The 21694-nt window shown below is 38.6% G+C and overlaps 1 protein-coding gene across 1 annotated transcript; it reads left to right on the top strand.

Moving 5' to 3' along the window:
• Positions 1-652: 652 nt before the first annotated feature.
• Positions 653-21208, top strand: LOC131879535 (rhodopsin, GQ-coupled-like). The gene is made up of 6 exons (XM_059225888.1): positions 653-1279; positions 11695-11825; positions 13279-13412; positions 16156-16242; positions 18184-18384; positions 20766-21208. Exons 1-6 carry the CDS (start codon positions 1068-1070, stop codon positions 20958-20960), a joined length of 960 nt encoding a protein of 319 aa, XP_059081871.1. The 5' UTR covers positions 653-1067; the 3' UTR covers positions 20961-21208.
• Positions 21209-21694: the final 486 nt, after the last annotated feature.

The following is a 21694-nucleotide window of genomic DNA, read 5'->3' as shown; positions in this document are numbered from 1 at the left end:
ATCCAGGCTAGTTCGAACATTGAAGTCCAACTCTCTTCTTTCTTGGGCTCCTTCATTGTTCAATTTGCTTCCCTCTAATATTCGTGGGGCGTATGTGGGCGTTACTCCAGTAGCAGGATTTAAGTCAGACTTCGACAAATTTTTGACAAAAATTCCCGATCAACCTTGTATTCAAGGGTTAGCCAGATCTGCCAACTCTAATTCGTTGGTCAATCAAATAATATGTTTGAATAAAAGTTAAGTCAAATGAATAAATCTATCGTCTTGAACTGCTGGGATTCCAATCTCAGTAGCAATAAGGAAGTCCGCAAAAAATGTATATAAATTTGTCTACTTATTCGTTAATTTTTCATTTTTTCGAGTCGGAATTGAATAAATAACATTCTTTCAGCACAAAACCCGTCATAATCATGATTTCAAATTTTCAAAAGACACCAATCAGTTTTTCTACAATTGTTGCAAAGCATGTGAATAAAGATAACGCATTACAAATAAAATGTGGGAAAACAATCATACTCCTATCCTACGAGCTCAACTTACCCCTATTTCAAACAGTCCCCTGACCACATATACCTGGAGTATCCTTAAAAAGGGCTTAAACATTATCCATAGCTCAGAACGGCCATTCCTAGCCATGCTTGGTCTCTGATCAAAAAACTCAATATTTCATGCTGAAGCATCTCTTTGAACAATGGGGACCCACTTCTTGACGTTAATATGGTCGTCTCTGTGCTCGTGCTCGTCCTTCTCGTCCATTGAAGTTTGAGCTATGGGTTCGGGCCCAAACGTCCCTTTCTCTGTGTTCTCCTTCGACGATGTTCGTTGGCTGTCGCTCGTTGTATTCCGCAGAGCAAGTGTGGAACAAGCGTTGTTCCAAATTCAGTGCCAGAGGAAAACGTGGAACACAGCTAGAATCAGTTCCAATTCCGACGAGAGTGGAGGTCGATGATGCATTCCCTGCGTCTTTGGCGAACCCGAGTGCAGTCAGTCGTTCTGATGATCCGATTGGAACTTGATTGAGTGATCGCCCTTGGGAAGGGAGCAGCTACTCCCACCTAGCCGTCGTTATGTTGGTGATCCATCTGGCCATGAATGGCTCCAATTTGAGTGCTTGGTTAAAAGATGTGGGATCGGAAGACTTTATCTCGTTGGTGCCCAATCATTGGCTGGAGCAGGCTGCTCCCTCGAGCACGTTGACCAGTTTCATTGGGGTCATCTTCTTGATATTTTGCCTCATCAATAATGTCTGCACCATTTTACTCATCCTTTCTTTGGCCCGGTAGGTATTGAGGGTTATTACATTCAGATCATGGGATTTAGTCATAAGACTAATAATTATCTTCAAGATTTCTAATTAGGAGTGGCTTAGTCCCAAAGTAAGAGTTGCATCTGGTTGGAACAATGCTCGCAATACTGACCAAGTTATATGTGGTCCAGCCATTATTTGACATTACTCTCGATCTTTCGAGCATTTGCCAAAGAATATCGCACTGAATGCACATATCGATTGGAATAGGTCGACCGGCAATTTCAGTTTCATGCATAAGAAAGAACTCTGACCCGCCACATGAGTCACAATATTTTAGGAAACCCATGTGTGCTGCTTGTCTGTCGCTTAAGGGCAACTTAGTCCTTCAGTACAAAGGCCAATCAAATAGAGTACTGAAAGCTGGTGTTGGGTCCGCTCTTGAGGCAACATGAGATCCATTTTTGGGTTCAAGTGGAGTAGTTTATGTAAATCATTTGCATAAACAAGAGGCTAGTTGTGGGAGAGTCGGTTCCACAAGACTTTTAGTATTTATCTTTATATTGCGCTCAACTTGAAAACTCTATTGCAGATAACAAGTTAGCCCATGTATAATTAGAGTAAATCGCATTTTTCAAATTATAATCATCGTTCGACCTTGTTTTTTTACGTTTTTCCATAATAAATTGGTGGGAAATTGTTTGATTTGGACGTAGAATAAGGTTCAATTGCCTCGCGCCATGCCCTGAATTCAGGCAGAGATGCGTCCATTGATAGTTCCTCAGGAAATAAGGCATCATTGATCCAAGGGGAACGAGGCAGGGTGGCAGGCCTTCAAATGGGGTCGTTTGGGATGTAGAAGTATGAGCAAAAGCTTGGAGAATATTTTGAGACAATTCATCCAAGATGGCCGAGGCGGCACTCAGTTCTTCTTCCAACAACTCATACTCTTTTGGAGTCGAAGAATCGCACAGATCAAGCAATGAGGCTTCGGCTTTGGACTTGGCCTCTTGGGCGCGTGAAATAAGCAAAAGAGCTCAATCGTGGAGATTGGAGGATGGAGTTTCTTCAGTATTTAAGATCAATAGTGCACGAGATTGTGTGGTTGGAATGACGTTTTAGGTGCTAAGGTTTAGAAAATATTGTTTGTATGGAATAAGCTAAGTTTTTGGTTGAAATTTTTCTTGTCAAGAAATTATAAAGAAAAATCCTACCATGAGCGTTTAGATTTTGTGAATCACTCTTTATAGTCAGACGAAAAGTGCTAATTTAATTTCTTCAAATTTTAGATCCCATCTTCGAAAATGAAAATATCTTCCCTAGGTACCTTCTTTTATACGCTATTTCAATATCATGGCATTTGAGATGTTCCAAGTCTAGTATTTTGCTGATGTGACAATGCAAATATGGTCTATTCAAAAAGGGAGAGAGATACGTACTTTTCTTTTAAAAAAAGGCTTTGTTTTAACATGAGCAATTTGCATTTTAGTTGTTTCTCGCTCAATCAAGAACTCACCCAGCAGGTTTGAGCTGACGCACAATTGCTTGAAATAAACCATTTTAGACTAAGAGTTATGCCAGTTATTGACCATGAAGCGCTCAGTCAACCATCAATACGTAGAGGGCAAATTTGCAATTCTCATATTTATCACCATGGATCAATTCGCTGACACCGTCGTTGTTAACGAGCTCAAATTCCCCTTGGGGATTTTCGAATTATGTCAGAACTTCCTGCTTGTGGTTATCATGGGACATACCAAATTTCTTTCGACAAGAAATTGCCATTGGGGAATTGGAAGGGGGATGCCTTGGCTAAAAGGCCGAAGGCTTCTACTAGAAATTTGATGAAAGTGTCTCCTGGGACTCGGATAAGAGTTTTTCAACATGTTGGAATGCACTCTTGATCATAAGCTTGAGAATGTTCTAGTTGGTCCTACCAACATGCCTGCAACCAGAACCTGGATAAAAGATCATTTTTCAGCTTTTTCATCCCTTCACGTTGTAACATATTTTTCCAGTCAGGCCCAGCAACAAGTTGTACGAGGGATAACTTTTCTTTCAGGTATCTTATCAAACCTCTTGGAGTGCGATCGGGTAAGATAGAGGAAGCTTATAGATTTAATAGAAACCCCCCGTTCAAACTTTTATAGGAAAAGCTTTGAAGAAACCTTTTGAAATTCTCTAACGCGAGTACAAAGTTTGAATCGTTTGTGGCGCGGAACTTCTATCCAAGTATTATAAAATAGGAGGAATTCGGCTTCATTTCGACGAAATGCTCTTTTTAACGGAATTGAATTATCAAATTACGACAAGTGGCTTCCTAATAGAACTGAAATAACCAATTGAAGTTGATGGAGTTAGATCACAACGGTAATGTAATGGATTTCGTGGATTGAGCGAGTTTTTCGTTTCCTTTCACGACTGACATTTAAAAAGTGCATTTGCTTGGAAAATGTCGTAAAAAACATCGCAATATGAACGGCCTAAGCTATATCAATTGACGGAAGGCATGGTTCCATGCGATAACAAATCCAACCTATGATACAGGAAGACATCTCATTCATAATACATTTCCAGTCTCATCTGATATGAACCAAAAGGAGGAAAGAAGGTTTCCGAGGGTATCTCTTAAAGTTCACTTTGTTTTGCCCCTTTCATACAATTCAGCACTAGGTCTTAACAAAACTTCATTAAATATGTCGTATTTGAAAAAGTAAATGGCAGAAAATCTAAGCCTGTCAAAATGAAATATATCTCATAAATCTGGACGGAACTGATGAAGATTTGAATATACACTCTTGGTTGAGGGTCGTCTATCTAGTGATTGTAAACTCCTTTTTATGATTTTACTCAAGGAAATGAGTTTTGATGTCAAAAGATTGGTTCCATAAACAGCATAATCATTTTACTTGTTGTTTCAAGACTAGTACCCTAAGTTTGAGCTATGATTGCAAACTAGCTTCTATTGCAATGGCAGCCCTTTGGTGCTTATCCTTACATGTTCGCTGTTTAAGTACAAGATGATTGATAAGAGAGGTTCCAATATTGCTCTGATTCCTGATGTTGATAATGGCTGTACTTCATTACTGTCTCTGTCAAGCGTATCCAAACATCCGAAAGGTCATTGTTCAAACAGCAATCGAGCAAGCCGAAAAAGCTTTCCTTCCTCAATGTTCCATAACCTTGAGAACCCTCATCCATTCTACGGTACTTACGGATAATAAGCAAATCAAACATTTGCCTTCAATTTTTCGTTGTCCGGGCATGAGTTCCCAAATTAATTATGCATAACCAGATTCAATCTCGTAAAAAAACATTCAGCGCACAAAGTAACATGCTTTCATCGCGCAACCTCATAGATCTGGGAGGTGCTTTTTTGTCAAAAGCGTCAAAGCAAATCCAATTGGCCACCTTCCATTGGCGAGGGTATTGTAAGAAAGATTATTGGTTTATTGTGATTTGTAAAATTAAAATCGTATATATGGCATCATTCTCCATTATACGTTGTTTGCGCACAGTGGTTCACCTTTTGTTCCATAATAGTGGAGAAAAAGATTACCACCTCAAAAACTTACCGCACGTTCTACCTATTGCAAATTTGATAACCTGTACGTAGTTCCGTGTGGAGACTTATCTTCGTCTTTGGATAAAATGTTTCACTTAAGACACGCGTTAAGAAAACTGTACTGTATGTGGTTTCCTCTTTTGCATTCCCACGATTACCAAGGGTAGAAAAGGTAATATTATGCTCTTCAATGGCAGTGGAATGAATGTTACCTTTAACAATAAGTTTTCTCGGTTTTTTTTCAAAAACGCATCGAACAGATGTTAAGATAATTTTGTGTCCGTAAGAATGTTAAAACCATTCCCTAATTGCTACTCAAGTTTAGAGATAGTCGTCTACGAGCACAAACGGAAACACATATTGTGCTATTGTGTGTACGTTTTCCCAAAAATTTCTAGCATTTCAACCTGCATTTTTTAAAATGAACATGATACATTTGTTGCCATTATCATCAACGAAATGACATTTCTGACACTTCGCAAGGAAAATAAAACAGCTTCCAGTGTGTCTCCCTTCAAGGGCACAACTGACCTCAAAATTTGGAGAAATTGGGAGCTCAAGTTCGAGAACGTCTTGTAAAGATAATTACTTTTAATGTTTCTAAGCGGCCAAGGATCTTTTCACACGCTCTTCCTTGCCGCTCATTCAGTGACATATTCACAAAGAAGTCATCAACACACACGTATTGTCAACACATTCATTGGCCCCTTAATAATTGCCAACTATCAGCAATGAAAAACGTGATATGTTGGATTTCGTTATATATTGAGCTGTACAACTCCTTATCTATGGTTTGTTGTTGCTTGCCCAGATAGTTTTTGTAAGTCTCTTTACACACACAAACAGAAGGTACTCTAAGAAGTCTGTTATTAGAAAGATGTGCAGAAATCAGATCATACATTGAAGACTAAGCAAGCACAAAAGTACTTTACCTCACCAGAACCCCCTCTCTACAGACTTGGCCCACTGCACTTCATGAAGATTGTGTATTCGCTTGTATAAGAGATTATCTTCAATAATTGAAGATTTGTGAAGATGAGTGGAATCTCGATCCATTCTTCTTTGTACAGTAATGAACCACTGGAATGTGGACGGGGACGCTTAGGTTGAAAGCTAACCACTCCAATTTGAGTGAATGCATACATACTTTTTCAAGTCAGGGCACTATTATTTGTTCCTCTAAGATGTAAAGAAAATACGACAACCTGACCATGGTGGCGATTTTTCTGCAATTATTTTGTCCTGCCATCTTGGGGTCAAGTTGCAACTTACTAAAGTCCCTTTTGAAGAAGATCTTGATGTTTTTGCTCGATTCGAAAATGTTATTTCCCGACCCTAACATCCCTGTCCATACTCCAGTGGTTCATGATACGGTATTTCGGCTTTGAATCGACATACCAAGGGTCTTTCCAAACTTTGATGCTCCAACAAAGCCCCTGGAACAAAAAGCAGGTTTGACATTTTATAAATCCAATCCCTTGGTTGGTGTCCACATAAGACATGAAACAAGTGAAGATCATTTGATCCAGAGCTCCTGAAAAGAAATCTGACAATCAACGGACTCAAGGAGCTACTCTTCCAAGTTACGAGTGACAAAGTTCTGGAGCCCGTGACTTTATCAAACAAAAGAAAAAGTCCCAAATATTCCGTAATATTTGGAGCATCTTTTCCTCCTTGAACAGTGGGCTAATATTTAAAAGAGGGTCATTTCTTTGTTCAACGTTCCAAAGTACTGCCTTCCATTTAACAAGTTACATCAGCAACAGGTTATACCATTTTATTTAATATTGCATCATCTCGCTACTTGTGAAACCGATCGACTTCCTTGTCATTGATGTACCAACTTTGGAGTGGTTGTTGCTCTTTCGTTTGTGATCCCGTTTCTTCGTCTCTTTTTGTATGGCAAGGAATTGGAAAACGTTATTTCCACGTGTTGCCCAATCACAACGTTCTTGAGACGTCTCTACATGATCACAAATGCCAGAGACATGTTCCATTTCATCTTTGATAATTTGGTCACACGCCACAGATGCCGCTAAAAAGACGATGGGTTGGATGTAATCTTTGAATTCTCTGTACAAACATACGTATCTGTGGCTTTGTGACAGTTTGAAATCGGTTGACATCATGAATAGAGAAACAATATTTGCAAAATCAGCCCTTTGAAGGAGGGGAAAATATGTACCTGGAAGCGAAAGAACACGTTCAAAACAGGAAAATCTCTGTGGTCCAAAGACTTATTTTCTTTGATTTCTTCATTTTGGTTGATGAATGGTTATATAATATGCATTGATTTAAAGAATAAATGAATTTGTTTACGAGAAGCGTGAATGCCAAGGCATTTTTGGCTGAAATTTTCCGGTTATGATTCGCTACATTCTTGAAGTTCCGATACTCTAAATAATGCTCTTTTTCATACTGAAGTAAGTTGGCAGAATAGAAGAAATGTGGCTCTTTCCTGCTATAATGGTGAGATTTGGTAAAATTCTGTTATGTTTTAACAACCTCTACTCTTTCTTTTGATCATTTGCCATAAGTTTTATACTAAAATAGCGACCATACCTTTTTTAAAGTGTTACTGTTTTTCCGGAAATAAATTGCATTTAGGGAACATTTAGATATTTCCAAGGATATTCGCAATATTTCGGGAGATATTTTATGCAGAAAATAAGGAATCATTGTGTTTTCACCAAGACAATTGTTATCTAGAAAAATGGAAAGTGGTTGAGATGATCATTCAAGTTCAGCTCAACGACCTTCAACCCTAAATCCAGGGCCAAACACTTACCTGAGCTCGAGAGCACTTTTCACCGGAAATATCCTGGAGAGAGTGAGTAATGGATTAGGTGTTTTGTTGGATTAATAAGCATTAGGGAAATGGGTGCAATGGTCTAAATGGGTGCAAGGTCCGATCTTAGGAGTGAATATTTTTCACACTCGAGGCATATCTCAGAAGCTCAAACATAGCTGCTCTTCTGTTTGACAAATAGTATCCTGGAGAACAATTTATGATGGTTGTGGTAACAGAGCGGGAACATCCCTTCTTGAGACACCTACAATATGGGCCCTTATTTGCAACGTCAGACAGCCCAAACAAAACGGGAAGGGGCGCGGTAGGTTGCTAGTAAATAAACTACTCGTGACATGCCACGAAAACGATTTCTTTTTCGGACAATGTGTGACCCAGGTTACTAATTATAAATAAGATTTTGAAAGAATTGGCCAAAAACAACACAAACGTGTAATAATTCAATAAAGAGAAAACGGCCCAATCGGCCCTTTCTTTGCTAGAGGCTGACCCACAAAGCGCCCTCTGAAGTGCAGATCGTAAAACCATATTTTGCGCATCGTAAGAGGACTATGGCAAGTGGCAACTCGATCGAGGGAGCTGCCATCTAGCTTCGGAACAAAAAAAACATAGGCTAGCAATTTCAATTCACTACTCTTGATTCGATCCTGTGCTGGCGGAGTCCATGCCTCGTGGTGGAATTAAATTACAACATTAACTGTTACCATAACAACTTCAAAGGGAGAACTTACTATCGTTCACAAGTGAGAGATGAGAATCAATGATGACAGTGATGACGGAGGGGGAATATCCCTTCATTGGGAGACCAATTAGCAGATGGCAGTCCGAGCGAGAAATTTGGCTGAGCTTACTTTGCATCAGGCTAGGGTTGTAAACGAATTCTAAGATTTTTTTTTTAAATGACTCTCGGGTCATTCTAAAGTTATAAATCAATTTTCTACTTAAAGTATTCATTTTATTGTCGAGGATACTGATTTTGATAAACGATATGTGATCCTGGGTTGTCATTTTGACAACTTTGGTTTGAAAAGAGGGTTTTCTAAAATATATGAAATTATTCTAAAAAACAATTTTTTTAATCCGGAAATTATAGGAAACCTCTTCAAATATTAGGCCTTAGATCCTGCTCAGTGGTAGCCAGTATCCCAAGTTGAACTATTTGACTCTAGGATCCGACCGCTGATCCATTAACTTGAACTAATCAAAGCAAGTTAAGGATTACCCTTATTTTCTCCGATGCCCTGCCAACCTGATTTGAGAGTTGATGTAATAGTAGGAAAACCTCGCTGTCGTTTTTCACATTCTGAATCGTCGGCCCTTGTCAAAGTTTTCCTTTCAGATCCCGCATCTCGTACGTCATATGCCGACAAACTTGCTTTCAAATCCGTTAGCCTGAACTTCTGTTCGCATGACAAGTCCATTTGTGTTGTTGTCGTTTGTATGCTAGCTACTTCAGATCGAATTGAAAGCCTACGTACTTGAGCTGCGGTGTTCAATCCGGAACTGATGAAAACATGTACATACTACTTGAAGATTCAGGGAGGGCTACATTTCATTTTTTAGCCATTAGTGCTGGTCAGATCGGCCAACTCTAATTCTTTGCCCGATTAGATAATGTAATGAATATAAAGCAATCAAATTTTCGTCTGATTTTTCTTAACCCGATGGGAATTCCATTCCATGGAGCACTAAGAAAGCCCCCTCAAAAGCTCTGCCCGATATTTGCTCATTGGCTGAGTTTTTACGTTTTGAGCTACATCAAAAGTGGTTTTAAGTTCTTTTTTACCAAGAGGGAAGTGCTAAAATAATTTAACGTGACAATAGATAGGCTTGTGTCAATAACTTTCTGAAAGAAAGCAGTGCAATGGTAAAATATCAGCCAAATGTAGTTCAAAAACTTTTTGATTCTCTGTCGTATTTCAGAATCTCTTTTCAACATTTTCAAACGTTCATGCTAGCCCCTACAACAATCGTTTACTCTGTATGTAAAGATCTTGGGGACGGCAAATTCTTGGACGGAACTGATATTTCGGGCAATTAAGGTTTTTATTTTTGGGAACTTCCTTACATTCATTGATGATCATTAGACGCCGACAAAATGCGTTGGATTTTTGGCCTAAATATGTCATTTTTATGTTGCTTAAAACAACCCAAATATGTTGATTTTATGTTAACCAAAAACGTTTCGGTATGTTGTTTCTGTCCCGTTTATTTGCCTAGCATAAAAACTAGGGCCGGCCAAAACTCGTAGATAAATATGGTCTTTATTGACAACAAATTTGCATAAATATCAAACAAATTTTCACAAAAATTTGCAAATTAACTTTCCAAACATAGGCAGCAACACGTTCAAGGTGGGGGCTATTTTTAACTTCCAATACTTTTAATATCTTCAAAGTAGATCATGGCCTTTTAGTTAACAGGCTCCATGAGATTGGGATCCAAGGCAAGGCTCTCAATTGGTTAAGAAGTTTCATTTGTGGTAGGAAACAATTAGTTAAGGTTGAGGGATCCCTTAGTGACATACATGATGTCAAGTCGGGTGTCCCTCAGGGCTTCATTTTGGGTCCTCTCCTTTTCATCATCTTCATTGCTCCGCTTCAGAGGCTTGGTAGTAGTAATGTCAGTATCTCTTCTTATGCTGATGATACAAAATTGGTAGTTGGTAGGAATGGTCAGGATTCTGGTTGTCTGGCAAAGGTCCTAGACCAAATTTATTCCTGGGTTGCTGCGAGTAACATGGCCTTGAATGGAATGAAATTCCGTTCAATGACCTTTGGGTCGACGCCATTAGACACTCCACTATTAGATGATGAAGGAAAGGACATTGAGCAGGTCTCATCCATGAAGGGTTTAGGTGTAGTCCTCCAAGATAATGGAAAGTTCGATGAGCAGATCCAGTTGAAAGTTGGTAAGGCTTTTCAAACATGTGGTTGGATATATCGCACGTTTAAGTCCAGAGATAGTGTCACGATGCTAACTCTGTACAAGTCGATTGTTCAGCCGCATCTTGAATATGCCTCTCCATTTGGGCTCCAAATTAGTTCAGCAGGTTTGCAAAAGCTCGAGCAGGTCCAAAGATGTTTTACTAGGAACATTGAAGATATGAGAGAGCTCTCGTATTGGGAGAGGTTAGAACGGTTGGGATTGTACAGTACTCAGAGAAGGTACGAAAGGTATCTGATATTGTACGTTTTCAAAAGCATTCATGAGCTTTGTCCCAACCCAGGATTAAGGTCAATTGTAGTGACCGTAGAGGCTTAATGTGCGTTTTGAGAGCACCTTCAAGCCCTCGAGAATCCAGGCTAGTTAAAACAATGAAGTCCAACTCTCTTCTTTCTCGGGCTCCTTCATTGTTCAATTTGCTGCCCTCAAATATTCGTAGGGTTTATGTAGGGGTTGATCCAGTAGCAAGATTTAAGTCAGACTTGGACAAGTTTTTTGACTAAAATTCCGGATCAACCTTATATTCAAGGATTAACCAGATCAGCCAACTCCAATTCGTTGGTCGATCAAATAATATATATAAATAAAAGTCAAGTATAATAAATAATCTTCTCGTCTTAAACTGCTGGGATTCCAATCCCGGTAGCAATAAGGAAGTCCGCACCAAAAAAAAAAAAACAACACACAGTAATTGAACCTGCTATCCCTAATAAGCAGATTCGATTCTTGCCATGTCCAAGCCGGCTCCTGATTAGTAGACCTTAAACAAAAAAGTTGCTATTTTAGCCGACCTTTTTTTAGTTGGGAAAAAATGAGAAAAAGTTGGAAAATATGCGAAAAAGTTGAAAGAATGCAAAAAGTAGCAAGAGCGAAAAATTTGAGACAAAATGAAAAAATAAAGAAAATGCTTGGAATGAACGAAAAAAGGCGATGAATCGCAAAAACTTTGCTAACATGGCCAAAAGGTCATTATTAGTCCTGTTTATTGCCTTTTTCTGTTGCTAAATTCAGACGTGTTGAAACATGATCACAACTCCATTTATAATTCGTTTAAATGTAAACCTGGACTTGAATCGATTCTAAAAGCGTCTACACCAATTATCCAAAAAGTCACTTTGTTCATTTCAGAAATCCCAAATTGAGGACAAACTCCAATAAGTTGCTCATGAGTCTGACCATGGCAGACTTTGTTCTTCTCTCCGGAGGTCATCTCATTGTGATCCAATCTTTCGCCGGATTTCCCATCCTCGGCAAATTGGGTGAGTAGCCAGGATTTATTTTCATACGTCCCCACTTTAAAACGACAAATTGTTAAGGCATCTATCAAAATTCGACAAATTGACGGGTGCTAAACCTTCTTCGACCTAGAACCTATGAAAAGATCTGCTCGTCTTGTGATGTCTGTCCTGCGTCACCTTTCGAATTGAGTGATCATGATGGAGTGCATTCCACTTGATTGGCTAGATAGTGATGATTGATTCCAGAGTAAATAAGGGACTTCTTTTACTTCAGGGCATTGTACTTACAGGACACCCTCAATCAAAACATCCTGATCTAGCCTTAGATACTTAGAGGCTTGGACCCACGCGTTGTTCCATTGGGATGCTCAAACACATTCTTATATAACCTCACATCAGTGTTCCAATTTTAATTTGATACTGAATTGAATGGCACTTCTTTTCACCTGAATAATAATAATAATAATAATAACATTAAATAATAATGATAATCTTTATTGCGACTCTTGGTCATGTCAGGGCGTAAAAATAACTACAAAATAAAATATTAGCATGAAGGTTTCCTAGAGAAAGGTCATGGAGGAGGGCCGAACGTTGGACTTCTCTCTCGTGAGAGGAAACTGACCCCTCTTCTCTTGTGACTCAATTTCTTCTGGAAAAAGGAAGAGTTATTCAAAATTATATGCTAAAGAGAATACAAAATTGGTTTTAGATTAACCTAAAAACAATTTATCAAACTTTTTGTTCTCAAAAAGTATGGCTTCTATCAATTTCCTGGCAATGTTTTCTTTTGGTTCTTCAAATGTGTCAGGGAAATTGGTTTTTACATTCGAAAAACGGCCCAACTTTCGATAAAAGCTTTGAAATTGCAAAAAAAGAAAACGTGTTTCATGAAAATGGGTTCATTGATAATAGATGTTTATTGAGCAAAGTAAAAGCACCAATTTGCTTTGAAAGGATGTTTTCAATATACTTTTCTTCAAACGACAATCACAGCATGTTCTCTGGTCGTGTTCATAGCAATATATTAAATATTTATCACTGACAATTAGATTGGAACAACCGTTTAGCTGCTATAGAGATCAAAATTCAATATCCGCCAAGGCGGATGTACGGTTTAGCAGCCACTGACAATTAGATTGGAACAACCGTTTAGCTGCTATAGAGATCAAAATTCAATATCCTTTCTCTCCAGTTTTTGGCCTATTTTCCTGGTCATAAACGGATATTGAAACATGATTGGCAGGAACTATGGCTATAAAATTTGTAGGAATCACGTGCATCCCGAGTTTTATAACGGAAATGTCTAGCTACCCAAATTCTTGCGTGCCTCGTCATTTTCAATCGCTTTTCTTATCTAAACAAAAATCTCCCATTTGTTGGATCTTCGATCTTCCAACGTTTGGCAACGAAGGAACGAAGGTACGAACTAACGAGTAAATATCCGTTCATGATTTGAATCTTTACCCTTTAGGATGTCGGATTTGCGGATTTGTTGGAACGGTGGGTGCATTGGCCGAGATTTGGTCACTTACAGCCATCGCTGTGGATCGGCTGAAGGCCATTTATCATCCTTTACAAAAGAAGAAAAGGCTCAATAAAAAAGAAGTGAGTGGATTAGGTGTCCAAGCTCTTTGTTCGAATTCCTAGTTTGCCCAAACCTAGTACAATGAATTAAGCAGAGAGCGTCAAATATTGTTCCACATTTGCACTTGGTTCGACATTATTTGGAATCACTCACCTGACTTATTTGTGGATGCTTGAATTACAATCAATTTAAACAAGATTGTCAAGTGAACTTTGAGCTTCGGGAGGAATTAGAATTAGGATTTGAATGAATATTATCATTTCTTTTTCGTCTGGCTTTTTTCTCGGCAAAACCTAATTGACGACATAACGATTGTAACAATACAAATTAGAGTATCAATTTTGACCCTCATAATTTGTTGTTTGTAACTAGCCAACACTTGTATGGCATTACACTTAAGTGTCACAAAAACTCATTGTACGTATTTTGGTCAGGCTTGGCTTTTGGTAAACAGGTGGACAATTTGGTCTTGTAATCAAAAACTGAGCCAAATCAAGTGATAAAGAGCCTAGGGGTTTCTACTTCGCTTAACATTAAGCTCCGACCTAGCATATGCAGGTGTTTAATTATAAGTAATCCATAATAAGGCCTCTACATTATGCATTCAAAACCCACTCATCATTTTAGCTGTCAATTGCATAAATAAATTCACAGTTTTTAGCTTTTCATCTGCCCTTTAACAAAGGCCGTGTACTTCCAGCCACGGACATCTAGAAATATGGACTGCGAACGAGCTTCCCGGCAAATCGGCCTGGTCTTAGTCATAGCCACTCTGAGCCACTTTTGGAATTAAGTAATAAAATAAGAAGCGTAGATCTCTTCAATTAACGGTAGGTCAATTTTATATCATTTACATGCAAAGTCGATCGTCCAAAGTTATGTTGTCAAATGCTTATGTAGCTGACCAAGAGCAGGCTGAAAATTCAAATTTTATGTAGTGTTTACTACATAACTTTGAACATGTCTCCTGAGTACCCTAAGCATAGGTTTGGGCTCAAACTTGGCTGAGTTCATCTATTCAACAAAACCTTGTGGTCGATGAAGTGCTTATTTGGAATAAGATGAGCGGTTTAGGAGAGAGGATATTTTTGCTTCCGTTTGCAGTCCATATCCCTAGAAGTCCGTGGTCCAGCTCACCATTTCGTGACACCTATTGTTACAATGAGATATTTCATATATAGGGGTCCTTATTTTCAACGTAAGACAGCCCAAACGAAACGGAGAAGAGGCATTGTAGATTATTATATAAACTACTTGTAACTTGCCATCAACGCAATTTCTTTTCTAGACATTAGGTATGTGACCAGGGTCGCTACTAATTATCCATAAGATTTTGATCGAATTAGCCAAAAGCTCTATTTGCTAGAGGCTAGCTCACCAAGCGCCCTCTGAAGTGTCAAAAACGTCAGAGCGCAAACGTAAACAGACGAGCTAAATGGAGGCGGGAAATACGAACCAATGATGATGATATACGTGACCCAACACGTAAACTATTTTTCGTGTAGTGGAGGTAGCCTATTGCACGAAAATGGAAACTTTGGAAACAATTGAACATATGTTTGGTGTTGAGTTTTATCGGGAAAAGGATTGTAACCATCAAACCAGAGTTAACGAGTAAGAGATCAAAAGTTCCAAGAAATCATTGTAGCTGAATACGAGTGTGTGGAAATACCGCTATTGACATTTGTCCACAAATGCCAATCAAATACGTTTATCTATTCAATGCTATGCTTATGAATAAAGAAACGTTTAGTAAATACATCAAGTGGGTGTAATTTTCCCCAAATATCAATTTGGGGCTGGAGTCTAACGTACGTTTAAGTACCGCTTTTAGTGTCATTATACTTGTCAAGAACGTTCAAGAGAAAATAAGACAACCCCCCTGAGGCCACTCTGAGCTTCAGGAAGATTCAGCCAAAAATCAATCCCACGAACTGTTAACATCTATGTTGCAATGCTTTTTTGATTGTAATTTCTGGCTGTAGAGGGCGCAACAAGCATTCGTTGTAGAAAACAAAAACACGTTGTTTCGACTTGAAAAAGCATCTTAGTTGACAACTTGTGTGATTAAGTAATTAATAGGGCAAATCCTGCTCCAAAAAGGCGGTCCATTGTTCCACGGAGAAAAATTGCCGGTACTCACCAAAAAGTGCATATGGTTTTTTTTTTCATTTTCTTTGAATTCATCAGAAGTCCAAATTGATTCAGCCTTTTGACCCCTCCTAGGTCGGAAAGGAGGGTCAAGAATCAAACGGACCTTAACCATGTCAAACAGCAATCATTTGTAACGATTAGTGTTCAAATCTAATTGTTCTAAATATATGTATTGTTGGTTGACCTCCAAATGGTTTCTTTCATCAAATTAGATTAGGGCATGACCGCACTAATCTTAAAAAAAAACTCAAATGGCCATAAGCCATCCATATTTGATCCTTAGTCTCGGTTCGGCCTTTTTTTATTTCGATCTCTTCCTTGGGGAAACCCTTTGAGTGGGCCCATACATAGAGATTGCCTGTTTGCAAAAAGAGCCCTCGAATTGTAGTATCCGTATGTTGTAATCTTGTGATCTTGTTCAACCCTCCAAAATGAAGCATGTTGGCACAGCTCACTTCAAAGGCCAGCCTTACACTTTGTTCCCGATCTTTTCTGGCTGACTGATTTCCGCATAGATTAGACAAGATCTCAAGAAGCTACAGGCTAACTCAAGAATGTTCACTTTCATTGCCATCACCAATATTGACATGGCTAATTTGACGTTTTCAGGTGGGTGTCATAATATTGGTCATTTGGATTGGAGCCATAGCCTTCGCACTTTGTCCCTTGTTGGGATGGAACCAATTCGTTTCAGAGGTAATTATAAAAGTTTTCTTCCAGGTTTAGGTTCAGAGGGCTAAAAATGACAGGTTCATTAAGGATTTGGTCAGAACTACGTAGAGTGCAAGAAAAAAGGTAGTCATGAAAAAAGATCAGTTATTTTCATATTTTTCTTCATGTCACATATTCACTAACTATCGGCGTAAAACTTGTGTGTGGAAGTTCATCAAAAGAAAGAGAACAAAATATTGTGTTTTTACGATTGAAGTATTGTCTAAAAAAATGCTGAATGTTATGTTTCCAAAATCTCACATACATCAGCAATCATGCAAAAAAACAATGCGTTAGTAAGTGAAATTCCATTCGATATAAATCAGATAAGAAGTATCCAAAAGTAAAACATCAAATATAGACATTCATTTTTGTCCTCAAGAGCCATTGCAAAATGTCAACGATGGACGTCAACCAAATGCTTTGGCATTTCCTGCGGGTTTTCATCGTTTCATTCATTCACTCACTTTTGAAATGCCAAATTGGTCAAAGTTCTACGATGCAGGTTTTGAATAACCTATTTTGCCATTTGGATTCAGCATAAAAGGAATTATGCGGCATTTGAGAATCCCTTTTTCCCGCACTCTAGACTCATAAAAGACCCACCGCATTATGGCTGGGTGAGATTTCTCTTCGGAAAGAACTACAAACAAAGGTAGTTCCTCTTTTAGAGAACTTGATTTGTTCTGCGCTCACTCAGTCGATGCATGTATGTACATTGTAAAGTACAGGGTTTTGCTATTGGCCAATTCACTCGATCATTATTGGTTGATTCTATAAGATATGGAGCCATACGGAGGACAAATGGAAGTGGCTTGTTTTAAGGTCGATGAGTTTTAAACGACTAATTCGATCAATGATTAATCCGATAACTTTTATTTAAGACTCTATTCATTTTTTGTCGTGGAATCAGTTTCAAAATTTCTCATACTTCAACATGTATTGATTCGTTTAGCCTCTTTCAAGAGAAAATGGACCTTGGAACACAGCATTTTTGAAATAGATTGTAGCAGTTTGTAATCAAATAGCCGTGCTGAGTTAGTAGTGTTAGTAACCCTTTGATGTTCACATACTTAATGATATTGGTCTGGAATGCGTCGGATGATGAGTTGGCAACTTTTATGATTGACGGCCTGAACTATTCCTCGAAAAAACCCTGGTAATCCATGAATACCCAGCTATCCACTTTCAAAGCTACCCAACACTTCTGGGGGATCTGGTTGGTACATGGATCCCTTATGAATGGATCCAATAGTATCCTTTTGTCTAAGAGTTTGAGTTATGTTTTGCATCCATTACGCAACTCATTTTCCAACTTGAGGGGCATTAAACAACCTTAAGGTTGAAGGGCATTAGAGTCACCCAAAATCTACCACAGCTTTCAAGCCAGGTTGATTAATTCAAGATCATGAATACATTACGTCGATGAGCGTGTGAAAACGAATACATTGGGAATCTCTTTTGGAATAATAATTGCTCATAAGCTGTAACTTTGTGGAGCTAACAGGGCGATAAGTCCATAAGAGGGATGAATTTCTATTCAGTTCAAAAGACTGTCCCAAATTGAAATGGCCGTGCTAGAATTGAATGAATAAATAATAAGGATAAATAAATAAGCCAAAGAATGAAATTATTATGAAGTCCCAAACTTTCTGCATTTGCTTTTGACCACTGTTCTCATCTCAATTGGTGGTGCAACTCCCAAAGGACCAAATGCATGCATTTCCAAAGCAAACACGTCATCTCTTGATGGATAAATTGCTGATAAACCCAATCACCAGCCAAATATTGGAGCAGAACAGAAAGCAACAAGATTTTCGTTTCATAACTGTCAATCCATTAAATTGTAAGAGGATCCCACAAACCGTTTAAGGAGACCTATTCAGCTAGACCTTTCACTCTTTTTTTTTTAAATCCTACCCTTAGGCTCTCGTCATTGGATGCTCTTTTGACTCCTTCTCCACGGAATGGTCCGATCGATCCTACATTTTGGTCTTGGTGCTTGTGGCTTGGTGTCTTCCTATGGGGGTGCTGTGTCAGTGTTATTTTCGCATATTCTATGCCGTCCGTGGAGGAATTTTCAATTGGACCGAACTCCCCGATGCAGCAGAGGATCAAAGACGAAGGGTAAGCACTTCTGAACAAGCTCATCTCAATGGAAGAATTCACACACTTTCCTGTACAGGGTAATGCTTAAATAATATTCCTATACAAGGTAATGCTCAAATCCCATGAATATCAGTTTTAGTTTCAAGCAAATATGACAACACAAATATCATGATAACATATCTTGTAAAGGAAGATTGTTGTAGCGCAGTTGGTTCACGCGCGACCGAGTTATGCTCAGGTTCATGGGTTCGATCTCAGAGCCCAGTTTTTTTAAAGGTAAACGTTATTCTCCACCCAACGTTATCTTTTTACTCATTCATGTGAAGAAGACGATATTAATGGAGAGAAAATGCACCTTTCAACCCAACCCCTTGTGACCACCATTGAAGACTTTTTGGAACAACACTGTACATACAATCTCCAATCAAAGAAAGGAGGAAGAAAGCGGGAAGTCAGATCTTTTGACAACCTGATGCCCGAGAGATCCAAAGGATCTGACAGGTTTCAGAAAAACAGTTCAGTTCCAATTAGGTCAATAGGAATTCCAAGGGAAAGCAGTGAATTGGTAACCCGCTTCATATTTGAGGTTGACAACTAACCTCAAAGGTGATCTTTTCGACTTTTGTAAGCTATTCATTTCTTTGACCATCACAAATAACTAAGCTATATCGTTCAAAAAAAAAGTTCATTCCCCTTACTGAGGTAACCCGACTTAACATGGGTCATAAGTAATTCAAAGTGTGAGCTTACAAAGTCCAAGAACAAACAATGTTCAGCACAAATGTCAACCTTGATAAAGCTTGAAAATGAGATCTTTCTGTCACGTTGTGTCGAATTCGGGTGCCAAATGGTTCCAAGGACTTTCCCCAAATGCCAAGCTAATTCATGGCACGATATCTCACCCAACTACGGGTGTTGAAGTGCCAACTTGGTCCCTTTTCTTTCATTATTGAAAATTACTTTAGTCCAGTTTTACGAGTTGTAATTATAATGGTCAAAAGGGCAGTTTTCAATAAAACATTTGATTTGTGATAATGGAAGGGCCTTGGGCAATGAAAAAAAAACATATTTTCAATTGGCTGTTGATAGATGTACTCCATCACAAGGTTTAACGAATACGCTAAACCAACTCACACCAACCATTTGTTTAAATAAATGGCATATTGACCTTGCCTTCAATTTATTTCAATGGCTGGGGAGGTTTGACAAATCAAACAAACCATTCATTTGCTCTTTTGTATCCATTCAATGGATTAAGATATGCAACAAATAGCTTCGCTAACGACGTCGAACCGGAGTATAAACCCTCTGTTACCAAGTGATACTTAGTCATATTCCTTCCACAAAGATTTTTGTTCTACACGGACTATGGTCTCCTCGTTTACATGCTAATTTCTTGGATCTTCAGATAAGCTCATTTTTCCGAGTCCCCCCATAAAACGATCTCTCTATTACATAGAACTGCCCAGACCCCCCGTACATTTCATTCTACAAATCCTGGCAACCTCATAATTCATTCAGCTGGCAAACATACAAGAGGTCATACAAATGTGACTAATAGTTGCCAAGATACGTTCCAGTGCTCTATGGAGTGAAAAATGAACGGACCTAATGATTATAATCAAACCACACCTTACTTAGATTTGTAATACTCTTCAAATCACAAAAACATTATGAATTACAAATTAAACGAATTTCAATATAAGGATTGTTAAGTGAACGCGTTCATGAACAACTGACGTTATTCCATGGTATGAAATCAAAGACAACATGCCCAGCCAAACCGCATTGTGCATGCATTGAGTTTTGACATTTATTCCATTTAACATGCTTGTCTGAGCAAATAACATTGCGACATTGAGCCAATTTGATAATATGATCACCGAATTATACCAAACATGTTCATTTTGTTGGTTTTAGTAACACCGCTCTCTCAAAATCACTGGATCATTGAAAATTCAATGGGCGGATGGTGCAAATTGACTGTGATGTTTGTCTTAGTTCTCCCTTCCCAAAATGCTCAAAATCAGAGTGCCTGACTACATTTTTCCTTTTTTTCCACTTTTCCTGATAAAATGTGTTGGATTCTCTCCTGTACATGCATACACTATACAAAAGTACGATAGTGCTTTCCAAATAAATAAATAAAAGATAAAGAAATAAATTTAATTCACTTGATATGCCCTACGCATCAAGTCATCGTTGAACTTTCGTGCACTCAAATTTTCAGTTTTGTAGCTTCTATCATAGAAATGAGTAGTAATCTACAAATGAGTGCATTTTGCCATCTCTTTCAACCTCCTTAACCAACAATGTGAGTGGTCTATTCTGGTCTATGTCCGCTCCTGTATAGCTAAATACGTCTTTGCTTGATCAGGGTCTCTGTTCCATTTGTTTAGATCGAGCGAACCTTGGCCAAGATGGTGAGTTGCTTACTGCTCCTTTGGTTCGTCTCTTGGACTCCCTACGCTATCTTGTCTCTTTGGACCATGTTTTTCCAAGCACGAGGATTGACACCCACTTTGGCCTTGCTTCCCACCATCTTATGCAAGGTCAGCGCCACTCTCAATGGCTTCACCTATGGAGTAAGGTAAGAAGCACCACGAAAAAGGCCTCGTTTTCCCCATTCTAGCGATGTACCATAGCTAAAACAAAAGTACGGCGGCACTCATTGATCACTCATTCATGGTGAATGAAAATAGGGATGGGATGGAAAAACACCAGTGGAATAGGCGTGGTTTGAAAGAAAACGAAGTCTCGATCAGGTGGGCGAGGAAAATGAGGATGATTTTTACTAAGGCGTAACCTGAACAGACGTCACCCCAAAACAAGTGTCTCTTTATGTAACTACATAGATAGGGATTCAATAGAGATTGTTATTCAAAGGCCGAATGCGTAAAAGGCTGAGGCAACCGAAAGCTATTGCAACAAAATTGTTCCACCTGAAGGTAAATATTTAGGGCTCAGTTTTTGACGATAGTCTGTCAAGTTCTTATTGATGAGGGTGAGATTTCCCACTTTTGAAGGAAAGCAGTATTTTCAGATTTCAACGATGAGGTACGCATTCAAAAAACCAGTTGGAATGTTTTTGCCAATCCCGTTGGGTGAATCTTTATTAGATGTTTGTATTTGATCAAATAATAGTATCTGCAGGGAGGCATATCCGTTACTTTTTGTCATGTTCAGTCGTAAAAAACCAAGTAAAAATGAATGTTGATTGCTTTAAGCTAGAAATAGCGTCCCGTCACGTTTAACTGGATTTAAAGATCAGACCAAAATTTCCACTTAACCCTTTGCCAAGGTCCCAAATGGCTCCAATTAGAATAAA

This window comes from Tigriopus californicus, chromosome 4, assembly GCF_007210705.1.
Source record: "Tigriopus californicus strain San Diego chromosome 4, Tcal_SD_v2.1, whole genome shotgun sequence".
NCBI lineage: Eukaryota > Metazoa > Arthropoda > Copepoda > Harpacticoida > Harpacticidae > Tigriopus > Tigriopus californicus.
The sequence above is the reverse complement of the archived record's forward strand: the minus strand, read 5'-3'. Positions and strand labels throughout refer to the sequence as shown.